The sequence below is a fragment of the Trichosurus vulpecula genome, chromosome 7 (genome assembly GCF_011100635.1).
Source record: "Trichosurus vulpecula isolate mTriVul1 chromosome 7, mTriVul1.pri, whole genome shotgun sequence".
Taxonomy (NCBI): Eukaryota; Metazoa; Chordata; class Mammalia; order Diprotodontia; family Phalangeridae; genus Trichosurus; species Trichosurus vulpecula.
The window spans coordinates 229610759-229629281 of NC_050579.1; the positions used below are offsets into that span (position 1 = coordinate 229610759).

The following is an 18523-nucleotide window of genomic DNA, read 5'->3' on the forward strand; positions in this document are numbered from 1 at the left end:
GCAAATGGGCAAATTCCAGCTCAAATTTGGAAAAAGAAGAAGAAAATTGATCCTTCAAATTATAGGCCAGTAAACTGGATATCTATTCCAAGGAAAACTTGAGTATAGATTATTAAAGGGGTGCTTCTTATGATTCTGAATTAGTATGATTTATTAAGAAAAAGTCATGGCAGATAAATTTCATTTGCCTTTTGATGGAGTTCCCTTCACTGAAGGCCTACTCTAATGCCAAAAAGTGGTGACTTGGTGGAGTCTCTGCCAGTAGAGTGGAGTTTCTGGAAGATCCTACTAAGCTAGAAATGCTTTTAAGGACAGGTTCAGGGGAAAACTTGATATCTATTTTCAAAGGGTCAGTGTAGATAAATTTGAAGAAGCCTATGACTAGGGGTCAACTGATAACTTTTTGGTCACAGCAACTTAAAAATCACCCCAAAACCTTTTACTCATGTTCATCAATGGAGGGGCTTACCCTCTACCATGAAATCACAAGTAATTGAAATATCAAAATCCTGGAGTGGCTGATAAGGTAAATACCAAAGGCACAGTGTACCTGGATTTCAGCAGGCTTCCAGATAGACTTATATGACAGTCTTGTGAACAAGTTGGAGAGATGTAGAACGGGTGGTAATATAGTTAAGCGGTTTCATAACTGCTGGATTGAGTCATGGAGTACTGCAATATTTTTTGTTTGACCCTGTTATGTTAGACATTTTGAACAATACATTGGATGGCATACTTACCATGTTTTCAGATGACATAGCAATCTTGGTATGGTGGTTAAGATATTGGATGACAAAACTGGAATCCAAAAAGATTTCAATAGGCTGAAAGAATGGATTGAATCCAACGAGATGCAATTTAACAAGGAGAAGTGAGAAGTGCTACTTTTGTGTTCAGAAAATAAACAGGCACCTACTTCACTCTGCCTCATTCTTCACAGATTTCTCTAAAACCATTCCCTTTGACATATCTTAATGGCATAATAGTATTCCATTATATTCATAGACTGTAAGTTGCTACCTTCTTCTGACAGAGAGGTGATGGACTAACTATACAGACACGGGCAATGTTGGAATTTGTTTTCCTTGACTATGCATATTTGTAACAAGGGTTCTTTTTATTTCCTTTTGCTCTCTAGTTTTGGGAGTGAAAGGGAAAGAAAAAATGCTTGTTAATTGAAAAAAAAATAATTTAATTAAAAATGAAAAGTCAACTGCATAAATATAGGATGTGATTGATGTAGACAGACAACAGTCTTTGTGAAAAGGTCTTGTGAATTTTTGTAGACTACAAGCTGAATTTGAGTCAACAGAATGATGTGGTAGCTGATAAAACTAGTGGCTGTTCGGGTTTCATTAACAGAAATCTGATGTGAAATAGGTGGGAGTAGTCAGCTCTACTGTCCTGTGCCCCACACAGACCACATCTAGGATATAGTTTTCATTCATGGATATCAGCATTGATGGGCAAGAGCACATGCAACATTGAAAGAAGTAGGAATATTTACCCTTGAGAAGAGAACGCTTAAAGGTGATGGCTGGGGATGAGTATAATTATTCTTTTTGAAAATTTCAAGCTCTTTATTGGAAGTAGGATTGGATATATTTTGATATGGCCCAGTGAGAAGAATTAGAAATAGTGGGTAGAAATTCTACAAAAGTAGATTTTGGCTAGATGTAAGCGGGGGAGAATCCTGACAATGTTATGTGAAAATAGGCGGAAGATCTGGGTTCATGTTCTGACTCTGCTACTTACTGTGCATCATTGGCAATGTCACTTAATCTCCAAGGGTCTCATTTTCCTCGATGAACCAGATAACCTCTAAGGTCCTTTCCAGCTCAAACATATGATCCCTTAGACTGTCACGTTGATGTCTACTGTTGAGTTTTTCTTGCTTAGAGAGGTTTTCAATCAAAGAGTGCTTGATAATTCTCTGGACTTCACCATCGTGGCTCAATTACCTTCTCCCTGCCTCCACAGCCTCCTTCAGGGCCCCTTTCTCTTACTGGTGAATTCTTCCTGGAATTGCCATTTGGAGGAAGAGCCCAGACTAACCACCCTTCAGTCTCTGGAATTTTCCACCAGGCAGGTCTTGCCTTTCTTTTCCCTTATGCTTGTATCTTTATTGCTTAGCACAACCATTAGCACACAGTAAGATAATGAATGCTCTCCTTTTATAGATGAGGAGAATGAGACCCTTGGAGGTTATTGACTTGACTTGGTCGCTTGTCAGGGATGTTAGGGGCCGTGTATCATTCTTTGAGCTTGTGTCCACAGCACCTAGCACAGCGCTTGGGACTTAATAAATTCTGATTGATTAACTAGTCATTCTTGGACAAGTACATCACCTAATAAGCATTCCTTTCCAACTGAGATGCTAGTTCTAGATATAATCTTACTCTTTTTTAGTAGTTCTAGATGAAATCTTATTCTTTTTAGTGCCTCTAACCCTACAAGTGAAAAAATGCAGGGACCTGAAGAAGGGAATCTGGAAAGCAGCCTAAGGTATGTTTTAACAGAAAGAAATTACATAGTCATGAGTAAGAACAGCTGAGGAAATTCTGTAGAGGACTGGAACTCAGATAGCTGTATATCAGGTAAGGAGTTTTAACCATCTAAAGAGATCCAAGAGTTAAAGTTTCTTTTTTTAAAAACGTATAGAGGAAAGAGGGAAAGAACTAAAATGAATGGCTGTTTATATTGGGAAAGTGACCCAAAGTTACATTTCTTTAAATCTCTGAATTACGTCTTATTTAGAAATGTTTTTTTGCTAATTATGTATCATTTCATAGAATAGTAGATGTTATGCTCATGTTTTACAACTTTTTAAAGAAATAGGTTTATAAAGCTCCTTACTTATTACCTCATTTGGTCCTCACAACACACCTGTGGGGCTGGTACTATTATTTTCCCCATTGTACAGATGAACAACAAGGTTTAGTGACCTGTTTGTGGTCACTGAGCTAGCAAATGTCTGAAACTGAATTTGAACTCAGGACTTCCTGACTCCAAGCCCAGTGCTATATCCACTATATCCTGGGGAAAAAAAAAACTAAGTGGAAAAGTATAATCATCTTTGTTCTTCTCAATTGCCCACAGCTGTGGGAAAATTGACTGCACTGTGAAGCACCACCGAGATCCCAGATACCACTATCCATTTGGTGGCACCTTTTAAACACTGTAGAAATATGCATACTAAACTTACAAAATCTGAATATAAAGTAACAAGAAACAGTACAAGATGGCATTGTCTTCTTTCTTAGGGGTGGTTCATTTTTGAGTATTCCTAGTAAAAGGATAACAGTAGTGATAATTTTTTTGTTCCTCTGTTTCAGTCATCTCTCTGTCTCTGTCTGTCCATCTCTCTCTCAGTTTTGATGTTTATAATTCATGGGACTCTGAAATCTCAGTTTTCATGTGTGATTCCTAAACTTAAAAAAGTAAAAAAAAAAAGAAATACAGTTGGTATGTCTTGTTTTGTTCAGTAGCATGAAATGTGCTCTGGTTACACTGTATTTTTTCCTCAGGGACTTACATGGAAATGAGACATCTCCCTTGGAAGGCTGTCCCCAGAAGAAAAACTGGTAAATAGATGAATTTGTTTTAAATATATTATAATAAATTTAAGATGTCATGTATTTTACAGAGCAAGCCGATGGCATAATATATAATGTCTTAAATATTCTTAAATATGCTCAGCTCAGTTTGTCTATACTTCATATATTACACACATACATACATATACATATGACATATGCATATTCCATGCACTCTGTGAGACATATAATCAGTTAGTAGAATCAAAAGGATTTGACTGGTAAAGATAATTAATTATGGTTCTAAAACTTTTCCTTTTGATTTCTTTCTTTTTGCATGTGTAGATTTCTCAGGACAGGGGAATATAGTAAGAAGCAATGTGGTAATTGGAGTTTTTGGAACTGAGGGTCTTTCTAGCATTGAGGTGTTGTCACCAGCTGGCATCTACATCCAAGATCCGACCAATGTTATAGAGGTAAGACCATAAGTTCTGTCAAGAGGAAGATGACAAGTGAGGAGGCATGAATTCCCAAGAGGCTCATTTGGAGAGCAAATTCAATTGAATAATAGCAATTGTGAGAAGGAATAGAGTTGGAATTTGTTGCAAATTGGGCAGTATCACCAATTAATTGTCAATCAATTTCCCTATGGCTCATGTTAACCATCTCTGTGACTTCCTGGACCAGAACATCTTTCCATGGCCACTACTCCTTCTATGTGCATTTCTTTTCTATATTAAAATATGCAACACACACTCTGGATTTATTTCCCTAACCTCCACTTGTAATGGTAGGTTCAGTTCCCAAAGCTCAGATGGCATATCTCCCTTTAAGATTCTGGAAGTAGTCCTAAGGGATTGAGGGTTTTTAAAATTGTTTTCAATGTTATAGGTCACAACCCCCCACCGCTGTGTTTCCCTAATTAATATTAGTTTATGTTGTTGTTTGTCCTTTGTTCTTGAAGCGGACCGATGACATCAGGAGGGTGACGCCTTGACTTGTAAGTGAATTAGATTTAAGTGAGGCAGGTCAGATTCCACTAGCAAGACATAGGTCAAGATGACCGGCAATGGCTCCAAATGCAGCAGGAGACCATGGCCTTTTTAAGCTAAGGTCTTTCCCAGGACTCAGTTCAACTGAGGCAATGTCCATTCGATGATTAAAGGCCAGGTAAGAATTGAGGCAAAAGATGGCCTAGTTTGTCTTCACCTAATCACCCAGAATAATATCCTGGGAAGGGCAGAGGCAACTGGGAGGATAAGGATAGCCTTACTATGGAAGGTTGCATCTGAGCTGAACTGGGAAGGAACCTAGGGATTCTAAGAGGTGGCGGTAAGGAGCAAATGCCTTACAAGCATGGATGATGGCCTGTGCAGAGGAGCAGAGATGGGAGATGGGACATTTTGTATGAGTGATAGCAAGTAAGCTAGTTTGGCCAGAACAGAGAGTGTGTGAAGGAGAAAAATGAACATGAATCTTGGAAAAGTATGTTGCAACCAGATCGTAAAGGGATTTAAAATCCAAACAGTGAAGCTTGCATTTTATCTTTGAGGTAAGGAGCTGCCAGAAGCTTCTTGGTTCCCCTTTGGTATTTGGGTCTGCAGTGCAGTGAAGGACTGTAGTAGATTAATAGGCATGGGTTTCTGGTTTTTCTCTTCCTGTGATTGAAATATAGGGACTGTCCACAAAAGGGTTAAATCAAAAAAGATTCAGAATCCTTCTCTGAGATGCTATTGTGCACATTGGTATACAGCTAGTGAAGTTTCTGAGGAGCAGAGAGAATGAGCTTCTTGTTTTCCTCTCTGCTTTTGATCGTGTGTTTTCAATTACCTTCAGCTGAATAACCCTTAATAAAAGTTGTGGTTATCTCTTTAATTCTCTTCCAGACTCTTAATTATGTTTATTCCAAGTACAGCACTTAGACACCATTTTAGGTACCTAATGGGGGCATCTAATATGCTTGTGAGGAAAGCAGGCAGAACTGCAATGATCCTAGGAAGCTGAAACTCATGGACCTGGGAACATTGGAACTGCATTGAGCTTCTAAGACACTGCAGAGCATGCTGTGCTTTTATTTTGACTCACTTTGGGTCCAAAGGGTATCCCATTTTGGGATGCTTTGTGAGTCATGTGGCCATAGAATCTTGGACATATTGAATGATGTCAAAGAGTCACAAGAAAGAAAACCCTAAAGGTGATTTCTGTAGCACATCCTTCTGTTTCTAGAAAGGATCATACTATGCCAAGCATTACATGCCATGGGTAACATTGGATCATCTGTATTAAGTAGTGGCACTTTTGGGGAAAGATGACATATACTGGCACACAGGGAAAGGAAAAGAAGCAGCCTGAAACCGGCTGGGCTGATAAGCCACAACTGATGAAAGCCAATTGAGTGAAAAGCTGTTCAGTCAACTTGGGTTGGTGTTGACCGACAAGTCAGGCAAGACCCAATCAACAGTGGGAAAATATTGACTTAGAAATGGCCTGTGAAAATGGCCAAAAGCATTTGAAAAATTCCTACTAGCCTTTCATTTCTTTCATTATCTCACAACATACTTTACATTTCAGGTATCACACTTGTCCTTCAATTTGATACATATAAACAAATAAGCAAATAGTTATTTAATTCTCTCTGCAGTGTATTTGGAGTCAGAAGACCTAAGCTTGAATTCCAGCTTTGTCACTTACTACTTATGTGAACCTGGACAAGCTATAATCCTTCTCTGGACGCAGTTTCCTTATTTTCAAAATGAGAATTGATGATCTCTAAGGTCCCTTCCAACTCTAAATCTATTATATTAAGAAGCACATGAAGATATTCTTGCCTTCATTATATCTTGGTCAACACCTTCTTGTTTTTTGTTTCGACTTCCATCTCTTGTAATTATTTCAATATCTCATTTTCCCCCTTTTCCCAACCTATGACTTCTGCAAACAATTTTTTTGTTTCTACCTTGGTATTGATAGCATTCTTTATTCTCTCTCCTTGCCTCTCCACACACACACACAGACACACACACACACACACACACACGTGTGTGTGCTTGTGTGTGTGTGTATACATGAACATGCATATATATATATATATATATATAATAAAAATATGTGTATGTATTTGTTCATACCATTATGTGGTATATCATTATGATATACATGTATATTTCAACTTATGTCCTATCATTATAGATCTGAATATGCTATAGCCCCATTTTTTTTCAGTGCTATAGGAATAATGAAAAAAAAATCTTACTATCTCAGGGACTGAGGAGGGGAAGGCTGGAGGGGTAGAATTTAGAATCCAAAACTAAGGAAAACCCAATGAATGTTAAAAATATTTTTATATGTAATTAGGGAAAATAAAATATTATTTAAAAAATACAAGAAAGATTTAAAGAAATAAAAGACTATTTATAGAAACAAAAACAAAAACAAAGCCCTGCGGTAGCAAATTGGAAAAGACAATGTGGGTATTAAAATTATTTCAAAAAGTGAAAAAAAAGTTTGCATTTTTATAGAGTGTTTAGGTCTTGTTGAGCTCAGTGTTATGTTTTGTCTTATAATTTTAGTTTTTCTGCATTCTTCCCATTATGTTTGTTATCTGTATTAATGATGATGGTTTCCTGTTATGCAACTGGACTATAACCAGGTGACAGTCATCACAGCTGGTCTTCATTGATGAGATCATTTCATCAATGTAGGCTCTAATAAAGCAAATTGTAACTTTTCCATACCTTAGTATGCTTTCCAGCATTGTAGGACCTATTAGTTCTGCTGCTATAGCCTTCAGGAACCCAGGGTCATTTGCACTTGAAGTGCACTTTACAATTGAAGTCAATGATAACACTTAATTACTAAATCCAATGGCCTTTTCTCCCTTTTTATCCTTTTCGACCCCTCTGTAGCATTTGATACTGTTGCTGATTCTCTCCTTCCTTCTCCTTAGACACTGTTTCCCAATAGTTCTCCATCTACTGGTCTGATTGCTTCGTTGGATCATCACCCATGTCCCAAACCCTTTTTAGTTACTATATACTGCAGGGATTTGACTTGAGTCCTCAACTTCTCTCTCTCAGTAAGCTCATCTGCTTCCATTGGTTCGATGACCTTTTCTATGCCAGTAACTCCCACTTCTACATACCTATTCTCTCTCTGAGCTCTAGTCTCACATCACCAACACTCTATTGAACACTCCCATATGCACGTTCAGTACACATCTCAAATTCGACATATATGAGATAGAACTCATCTTTTCCCCCAAATCCCACTCTTATCCCAAACTTCCCTATTTCTCTCAGAGACACTACTTCCTTCTAGTCACCCAAGTCCTTGACTTGGAGTTATCCTTGACTCCCCAGTCTCTCTAACCTTACATATACAATCAGTTGCTCAGTCTTCTTGACTTTACTTTCATAACAGCTCTTGCATCTGTTCCCCTCTGTTTTCATGGTCACCAGCATAATTCAAGCCCTCACCATGTGTCTTCTAGACTATCCCAATCACCTCCTAATTGGTCTTTCTGACTCTTGTCTCTCCCTTATTCAACCCAACCCTCCCCACTCATCAGCTTTCAAAGTGATATTCCTAAAACACATCTGACCTTATCTTTTCCCTATTTTCGTGGGCATCCTATTAGCTCTAGGATCAAATACAAATTCTGTTCCTTGGCATTTAAATCCCTTTATAACCTGACTGCAACCTATATTTGCAATCTTATGCAATATTCCTCTTAATACACTCTATAGTCCAGACAAATCAACCTTCTTGCTGTTCCTCACACACATTCATTTCCAATTTCCTCACCCTTGTGTAGTTTGTCTCCTATGCCTGGAATGTACTCATATATCATAATTTCTACCTCTTAGAATCCCTTATTTCCTCCAAAACTCAGATCAAATGTTATCTCTTCCCTAAGGTCTTTCTTGATAGCTTAAATTCCTACTGCTACTCAATCTCAAAAAAAAAGCAAAGCAAAACCAAAAAAATAAGTTCTCATATTCTCATGTTTATCTGGAAATATTTGCATATACTACTTACACGTGCACATATTGATCCTCCCAATAGAGCGTAATCGTTGTGCACATGTTGATTACTTACATGTGCATGTATTGATTCTCCCAATAGAGTGTAATCTTTGTGAGGGCTGAGACTTTCATCATAGTACTTGTATTCTCTATACCTAGAACATTGCCTGGATTATCACAGGTGCTAAATAAATACTTGTTGATCAAATAAATAAAAATCTGTGGGTTGCTTGACAGAGAAGGAAGTTTATAATGTGAGCGAGAGTGTCAAATACTTCAGAGACATCAAGGAGTAAGACAAAACTTACAAAGAATCAAGTGATGCATGTGATTAATTGTGAGTAATTTTTATGGAGTGATGACGGTAGAAACCAGATTGCATTAGATTAGAAATGAATAAATAGTGAGAAGCTTGGGGGTCAAAAGGAGAGAGAAGAGGATGGTTTGCTGGCCTAGAATGTAGGGAGAGGTTTGATTTTTTAAATTTAGAGGACACATGGCCATTTTTGTAGGCACTGTGGAAGGATTTTCTGTTTTACAAATGATTTCACAGATATCCCATTAATTAATTGTTAGCATAATCCTATGAGTTCACTAAAGCAGGCCATATTATCCACATTTTCTAGATCATATTGACGGGGAAATTAAGTGAGGTGGTCAATAACACACTTGAGATTAGTAACAGAAATGGAAGTATAATACAGATATCCTTACTGTTAGATCATTACGTATTACTAGGCGATGATGTCTCCCAAGGTGATTATATGTGAGTATATGTGTATACACACACACATACATACATACATGCATACATACACATATATATGTATATATTATATATATTGTATATATATGTGTGTGTATATATATATATGTGTGTGTATATATATATACACATATATATATGTATATGTATATATATATATATATATATATACATATATATATATATATATATATACACAAAATCTGTCTTCGTCCTCGCTTATTTTCCTTAACACCTACTGATGTTGTCCCTTCTGTTGGAATGTCTCTGTTCGGTAACTCTGAATAATACTCTGACCTTTCTCTTTCCATTCATTGCCATGTGTCCTTTGCTTTATTAATAACTATAGCCTTTATGACTTGTCAGACTTGCCTGATGTTATCCTCCTAGTCAGGGTGTCTAGCCTGGTTTACTTCATCTGAGCATCATCTGTCTAACGCTGTTGATTTCCATCTACCATCATTGGCATTGAGGTTGTTTTGTTTCTCAGTTGACTTTCACAGTAAACTAAAACTTATGTAGATTTTTAAGCTTTAGCAAGTACTTTCCTTAAAAGAAATTTTTGTGATAAGTAATAAAATATTATCCTTTATTATTCTAGTCTCATTACCTCCATTTAACAGAGAAGGAAATTGAGATTTGAGGAAGTCAAATCTTTCCCAGAGTCACACAACCAGCAAGTGTGACATCAGAGAATATTGTCTAAGCAACAAATATGTGTTTCTGTGTTCCTAATACCATAGTAAGTATTACAGAATTTCAGAGAAACTTACAGCAGAATACCTTTAAGAACATGTAAGTCTTCAAGTACCTCTCCTCAGTTAGAATTAGAAGACAAATTCAAGCAATAAAAATATAATCTCCTTGAGGGCAGGGCTATTTTGTTTGTATCCTCAGGAAACAGTGTAATGCTTAAATGTAATAGGTGCCAAATACACCTGGAGCTGAAAGGGAGTTCATAGTTGAGACATTCAAACCACTTAATTTTACATATGGAGGGAAATGGGGCAAAGGGAGATAGAATAACTTTAGCCAAGGTCAGCTATCAGAGACATGATTTGAAAACAGGTCCTTTAATTCCAAATTCAATGCTGTTGGAAAAAAGAATAAGAATTTTACAATTTTACATCCCACTCAAAATTGAGTATGCCAGGGAAACTTAGTGCAGAGAGACTAACATGATTTTTTGTTTTCTACTTGTTGTACTCAGTCTGGCTAAAAAGCACAGGTTTGTTTGTTCTAGGGATTGGTTTAAGGGCAGCTAGGTGGTGCAGTGGATAGAGCGCCAGGCCTGGAGTCAGAAGACCTGAGCTCAAACTTGGCCTCAGAAATTTACTAGCTGTGTGATCCTGGGCAAATCACTTAACCTTGTTTGCCTCAGTTTCCTCATCTGTAAAGTGATCTGGAGAAGGAAATGGCAAGCTATTCAGCATCTTTGACAAGAAAACCCTAAATGGGGTCATGTAGAGTCAGATATAACTGAAATGACTGAACAAAAAGGAACTGAGTAGTGGGTGGCTCCCATTGAGTCCCAGGTATGTATGTCTTCTAGGCTCATGATAGTCTTTAAGACAGTGTTTCCCAAATTGTGGTGAACAGAAACCTAGTAAGAAAATACTAATGTTATTGGTAATTTGTTAGTTATATTTTCCATCTTAAATATTAAGTATGTAATTATATAAAACTACCTATTATATCCAGTAGCTTTTAGGTATGGAAGTACGTTTAATTTTCTCTATTTTGGCTTGTAGTTTGTCTAGTTTTCTTTTGTCTTGTTGTTGTGTTTGTCCTTCGTTTTCGAAGAAGACCATAACATCAGGGAATTGATGACATGACTTTGTAGTTGACATGGATTTGACTGAGGGAGGACTGTGCAAGGTCACCAGCCTCACTTTCTCTTCCAGAGCCATCTGGATACAGTGACCAGATATTCATTAGGATGACTGGAGATGGCCCAGGATGCAATAGGAGGCCCTGGCCCTTGTGGTCTCAGGCCTTTTCATGTACTCACTTAGAGGTCATTCAGTGACTAGGCCTCTTTAAGAAGTGAGTGAAGGGATGGCCCCTTTAATTGGAAAAAAAGGAAAAAAAATCAAGCTGGGAGGGGAAGACCCTCAAGGTTGCTGTTCCAAAGAGAAACAGTGACCATTGACATTCACCCTAAGCCAGGAGGGCCCAAAATACAGCCATCAAGTAGAGCTTGAGCAGGGACCTATTGTGGTCCAATCTATGAGCCTCAGAGTGAACTGGGTTTAAGGTTTTGTGAAGGAAGAAAGAAAGAAAGAGAAAGAAAGAAAGAAAGAAAGAAAGAAAGAAAGAAAGAAAGAAAGAAAGAAAGACAGAAAGAAAGAAAGAGCGAAAGAAAGAAACAAAGAAAGAAAGAAAGAAAGAGAGAAAGAAAGAAAGAAAGAAGGAAAGAAAGAAAGAAAGAAAGAAAGAAAGAAAGAAAGAAAGAAAGAAAGAAGGAAAGAAAGAAAGAAAGAAAGAAAGAAAGAAAGAAGGAAAGAAAGAAGGAAAGAAAGAAAGAAAGAAAGAAAGAAAGAAAGAAAGAAAGAAAGAAAGAAAGAAAGAAGGAAGGAAGGACAGAAAGAAAGAAAGAGAAAGGAAGAGAGAGAAAGAAAGAAGGAAGGAAGGAAGGAAGGAAGAGAGAGAAACAAAGAAAGAAAAAAGGAAGGAAGGGAGGGAGGGAGGAAGGAAGAGAGATAGGGAGACAGAGAGAGAGAGAGAGAGAGAGAGAGACAGGGAGAGAGAGAGAGAGAGAGAAAGAGGAAGAAAGAAATCTCGCCAGTAAACCCCAAGTTAAGTGCGCAGCTTCTGACCATCAAAATTTACCTTCCTTTGTAAAGGAGGAGGAGAGGGAGAGGGAGGGGGAGAGGGTCCCTCTCCCTCTCCTCCTCCTCTTTTGTCTTAAGGGTGTTCCATATCCCTAAATCTTCGTTTATAGACTGCATCAATATATTTCAAAACTCATTGGGATCATGGGCCAAAATAGCTTGGCAAACATTTCTTTAGGGAAACATACTCAAGCCTTGAACAAATTCTTCCTCAACCTGTTCTTTACTCAGGTTCTAAGTTTTCAGTTTGGCAGAGAACATTCAAAAATTACTTTATTTGGTCCCAACCATACGTAATAAAAAATAACTACGTTTTTGAGATCATAAGTTCTTTATATCCACTCTCATTCCTTTCTACCCCATACCATGAGAAAAGAGAACATGTCCAAATGTCCATACCTTTCAGTCCAGAGATCCCACTCCTAGGCATATATCCCAAGGAAATGATTAGGCAAAAGAAAGGTCTGACATATACGAAAATACTCAAAGCAGCCCTCCTTTTTTAATGGCAAAGAAGTATAAGTGAAATAAAGGTCTCTCAATTGGGGAATGGCTAAACAAATTGTGTGTGTATGAAGGTAATGAAATACTATTATGCTATAAGAAATCATGAATATGATGAATACAAGGATACTTGTAAGGACCTAAGTCCACTGATGCAAAGTCAAGTTATCAGGACAAGTCAAATAGTAAACACAACGACTACAAAGACATAAATGGAAAAAAACCCAGCAACAAAACAATCAAAATTGAGTACTATAAAATTCTAATGGCTAAGATGGCTTCAAAGGAACCCATGTAAGAATACATGTCTCTCCCTTTGTAGAGACTGGAAACATGGATTTGGAATACAATATATAATGTCAGACTTTATTGATGTATTGTTCAATTTTAGTGAACTTTTAAAAAATACTGTAAAGGATGTTTCTTTGTGAAAGGAGGAGAAGGAATACATAGGGACACGCAGGCAATGTAAGACAGAAAAGTTGATAGTATTTTCTAAAGCAAAAAAATATCAGATAGATTCATTGTTCCCAAGCAAACACAGATTTTCATGAAATCCAAACAAAGAGAGGATGGGAAGTCTGAGAACAAATGAATGTGTGGATAGATATCAATGTAGATTATAAATATAGACATGGGGGAATGGAACAAGTAACAGGTAAACACCTACTCTACGCTAGCTACTGTGTTAGGTGCTTAATAAATACAATCTCGTTAGTTCTCTTTAACAGTTCCCTTTATAAATATATAATTTATAAATTATTTATAAATTTATTTATGCTAGCTACTGTGTTAAGTGCTTAATAAATATCATCTCTTTAGTTTCCTATAACCTCCCTTGTGAGGCAGGTGCTATTACCACCCCCATTTTATAGTTGAGGATACTGAGGCACATAGAGTTTAAGTGACTAGCCCAGGGTCCCGCAGCTGGTGTTTCTATATGAATTTGATCTGACTCCAGGACCAGTGCTTTATCCATTATGTCACATATATCTATATATAGATTTATACATATAGATGATACAGATGCAGATATAAATGTAGATGACAATTACAGCTATAGATGATAACAGATACAAATATAGATGATATAGATGCACATGTATCAGGTAGTAGACATAAGTAGAAACAATATACATTTTGGTTCTGACGTCTGTGAATGTATGAGTGGGTATGACATAGGATGCATATATGCACACATACATATATGTATTATATATTAACATATATGACACATACATGAAGTATGTACTCAGCTATCTGCATATATTATTTGATCCTTACAATAGCCCTGGGAGGTAGATGCTATCATTATCCACATGTTATAGGTGAAAAAGCAGAGGGTGACTGAGGTTAAGTGATTCATCCAGGGTTACACTAGTAACACGAATCTGTCTGGATATGAACTTAGGTCTTTCTTACTCCAGGCCCAGTGTTCTTTCCGTTGCACCCCTAGTTGTCCTGTTAGCCAGCAAATACCACCCTGACCTTGAGCATGTCCATCTAGAGGAGCAGGCAAGCAGGAGGAAGGGAAGGAGTAGATACTTGATAGTCTCTGCAGGGACTTTTGGTTGCTTATTATCCCAGAATTGCCATGGCCCAGATCCTATGACCAAACACTTGGTCACAGTGTATATAAATTTTCCCCGCTTTCAGTCACCTTTACAGTTAACTCACCTTCTAGCTCTTCATGTTGCTCGGGCATTTCAGTTGTGAAATTGCTTTTTTCACAGCTTACAAAATGTCCTCCCTCCCGGCCCACCCCTCTACTTATAGGCAGTGCTGCAGATGAGGCAAATTCAGGGCTGCTTCTTTTAAGAAAGTCTTTGGGTGGTGGTGTCTGTGGGGGGTGGCTCTGGCTTTTAACAACTTTATAATGTTAACTGCATAAAATATTTCAGAAGACAGGTGAACATGTTTGCTCCATGATTAGAGCATTGGTTTGACCTACGATCTTTTTCTTCTCTGATCTTGGCATATAGAAAATAAAGCCTCCAATGTATTTCACTATGCTCTTTACACCATTGTCTTATGGTTACAGTTCTACATGATTGCTAAACTGAATCAGATTTAGCTCATCAAATCACAGCAAATATGGGCCATTGTTTACCTCCAAAGATCTTAAGTTCTCCTACCCACCACCCCCCACCCAATCCCCTCCACATTTAAATGTACATAAGCAGATTAGTTGATTTTCAGGTTTCTTATGAGTAGGCCCTTGCTTTGTATACTGCTCAGAAGGCCCTGCAGAAGGGCAATTTGGAAATGCCCACTTACAGTTTACTGGAATTTACTTGGGTCCCCTGATTCAATTCTTGAAGGAAATATATACTTAAAGGGCCAACATTATGTCTCTAATTATATCTACTCACTTGGTAATGTATATTTAAGCGGTGCCTGAAGGGTTAACTAACATTATTCCAGTGACTATAGATGCGTTACCTTAAGGTATCTGCCATACATGGGCAGCTAATTTCTCTCTGGAATTTTTCTTGCATGAACGTCCATAATACATTGACTTCCGAAAAGAATTGATTTCCACACAAAATTCCCTGCTTGCCTTAAACCTTTCCCCTCAAGCCACCAGCTGCCTGCATAAATATGTGGTTTTTCCTCATGAATCAGCCCTAGCATACACAATTGAATTTGAGAGGGAAACAGTCTGGTAAGCAATGGGGCTGGAATCTTCAAGGCCTCTTTTCCAGAAACTGGGAGCCCCATCAGGTAATGGAAGGCCTAAGTCAAGTGGTCATAACTTTGCCTATCTGGGAAGAAGGTCAGCATTTTGGAGGCAGTTTTACATTAGCACAAGATGCTTCATTAATGCCAGTGTTGATTGGGATAGGAATTGGGAGTGAGACACAGTATATACTGGGCAAGAGTCCATGTATGTTTTACTTCCATAATCACTTTATAATAAAACCATATCAAGTGTGACTTTCTTTATCTGGGAAAGCAGATCGTGATCTCCATTCAATTGTTTAGGGAGGTTGGTCCAAGTGAAGTGATCGTAGCTCAGACATTACTCTGATTCAAGCCTTAATCACCTCTTACTTCAACTATTTCATAATTGGTCTGTCTCCACTCTCTCCTCTTTCCAATCTTGCCTCTAGAATACATATAAGACCAAGTCATTTGCTCACTCAAGAAGCTTCAATGGCTCCTTTTGTCTCTAGGATGAAATAAAAACTTCTCTGGCCTTTAGAGTGCAATACCTTGCTTCAGTGTATGGTCCACATTGATTTTCATGTCATACTTTGTTATAACCAAATTGGTCTACTTACCTTTTTTTCCTCTGCATTATTCTATCCCTTGCCTCTGTACCTTTCTTCTGTGTCTAATGGTCCACCTGTTCTTCTTTTCTTCCCAGAATCATAGCTCCATTCAAGGATCAGTACAAGGACAATTTCCTATAAGAAACCTTTTCTGATGCCCCAGCGCTGGAGAAAGTAATGGCAAACCTCTCCAGTGTCTTTGCCAAGAAAATTCCAAATGGGGCCATGAAGAGTTGGGCGTGAATGAAAAACAACTGAAAAAAGTGCTCTATCCACCAAATTTCTTTGCATTTAATTTAAAACTATATTTTGTATTTACTTATCTATGTTGGTATTCTGGTAGAATCTAGGGGGATCCTTGATTTCTGTTACTCAGTTATTTCAGTTGTATCTGACTCTTGTTTTCTTGGCAAAGGTACTGGAGTGGTTTGCCATTTCCTTCTACAGCTCATTTTACAGATGAGGAAACTGAGGCAAACTGGTTTAAGTGATTTACCCAGGGTCATATAGCCAGTAAATATCTGAAGCTGGATTTGAACTTGGGTCTTCCTGAAAGGTGCACCTCGTTGTTTGATTTTAATTTCATGCAAATGCGCTCTTTCACAGAGCTTACAAGGAAAGTTGCCTGCAGGAGTGTGTTAGAACTAGCTCTAATTATGACATTTTTACACTGTTAAATTTGGCCAGAGCCAGAGCTGATTGTTTAATTTTTTTGGTGTGAGCATTTACACTTCAGAAATCAGCAAATATAAATCAGAGCTTGATTTGGTTTTATTGATTTATTGACTGTTGTTTTGTGGATTGTCTAGACTTAAGAAAATGATGAGGAAAATGTTAGTGATGTGGATTACAGTTAAAAGAGTGTCTTGCTTACATTTTTTGGAGAGTTGGTTGTTAAACATCCATCGACATACCACTGTAGGGAACTCTGCTCTTAACATCTGCTCCTCTCATCTAACCTCCAGATATGAGTGACTGGGGCTTTCTTAACCAGTGCTTCCCAGGGAGGTGAGAAGCAACTGCTCTGACCCTTTCCCTTGATTTTTCTATAGGGCATTGATAGTTGCAACAGCAATGCCAGCTTATATGTCTCCTGGGCTTCGAGGTTTAGGAAGAGTTTTCTCACAACAGTCCTCTGCGAGGGATCAAAAGTATCACCCTATTTCACAGACAAAGGGACTCAGTAGTGAAATGACTTGTCTATAGTTATGTTACTAGTAAGGGACAAGGGTTAAAATTCCAACTCAGATCACCTCTTATAACAAAGAAAGAAGGGAGAGAATAAATCAGCTCAGGAAAATGGACTAAGTCCAGCAGTTAATGTTTCATGTCTGTAATCTTCCACCTTTTCAAAGAAGGGAAAGAAATACCTCTCTGTCTCTCTGTGTCTCTGTCTTTCTCTGTCTCTGTCTCTCTGTCTCTGTCTCTCTCCCTTTTTGGTTGAGTGTTTAATTTATTTTTCTTGTTCTTCCCATCTATGCTGCTATACTTATTATGCATATTGTTTTTCTGGTTTAATCATGTTTTTAATTCCATAATGAGGATGGCCTTTCAGTGGAAATTGAGGGGAGGGAGACGTTAAGCCTCACCAAATCAACATGTTGCTCCAGGCTACATAGCATCCAAGGTATTTTTAGTTTTGTGGCTTGTCCTGGCTTCCACTAGCAATATATGAATGGATTTAAGGGTTCAATTTAATATTTGCTTGTTTAAGATGGTAATATATAGTTTTTACAGAGGTACATGACAGGGAATTTGAAAGGGCAGAAAGAGCCCTGAACAGGGAGTGGGGAAAGGGAGGGGAACAAATATTTATCAAGCATCTATTATGAGACAGACAGATATGTACAGATATCTCATTTGATCCTAACAATGATCCCAAAAGATAGATTTATTAATATCCCTATTTTTATAATTGAGGAAACTGAGGTGGATAGAGATTAAATAACTTGCCCGGGGTCATATAGCAATAAGTATTTGAGGGCAGATTTAAACTCAGGTCTTCCTGATGCCAGGCCCAGCACTTTGTCCCATGCACCATCCAGTAAACCTTAATTCATTTGTTGTCTCTGCCACTAAGTGACCATATGATCTCGAGCAAACCCCTCCCTGTCTCTATACCTTCATTTCCATGGCGAGATGCTGTTAGAGTCTGATAATGGTGTATGATTAAAAATTTAAGTGACCTAGATATAGGAGAAAAATGGTTAAAAAAAAGTCAATGGGATGAAGTGGAGAGGTAACTAGGCAAGATGGTACATGGGGAGAGAAAATGTTCTGTACAATGGAATGATTAAGAATAACTAGGTAGTTGCATATAGGCTGGAGGAAATATAGATCTTAACTTAAACAATAGTTTAATTGGCAAGATGGTGAGTTCTACTGAGTTGTGTTCCTGGGCTCAACTGCTTGGCTGTGTCCTTAGATTATGTATAAAATCTTGCCCTGCCTCATATCTGCTCTGAGGCTGACATTGTTCAGGCTGCTAAGCCATTCCAAAGAAGTGCGATATTAGTGAAATCCGCTGGATCAATAGCAACCTGTCTAGGTTGTGTGGTCACATGGTTTGGTTTATCTTTGTTCT

The 18523-nt window shown here is 37.9% G+C and overlaps 1 protein-coding gene across 1 annotated transcript in view; it reads left to right on the forward strand.

Moving 5' to 3' along the window:
• Nucleotides 1-18523, forward strand: part of PKHD1 (PKHD1 ciliary IPT domain containing fibrocystin/polyductin) — a 638127-nt gene that overhangs the window by 283181 nt on the left and 336423 nt on the right. Inside the window, exons 42-43 of the mRNA XM_036768333.1 lie at nucleotides 3528-3584; nucleotides 3882-4012. Of these exons, the coding sequence (XP_036624228.1) occupies nucleotides 3528-3584; nucleotides 3882-4012 (188 nt within the window). The remainder of the gene's footprint in view (nucleotides 1-3527; nucleotides 3585-3881; nucleotides 4013-18523) is intronic.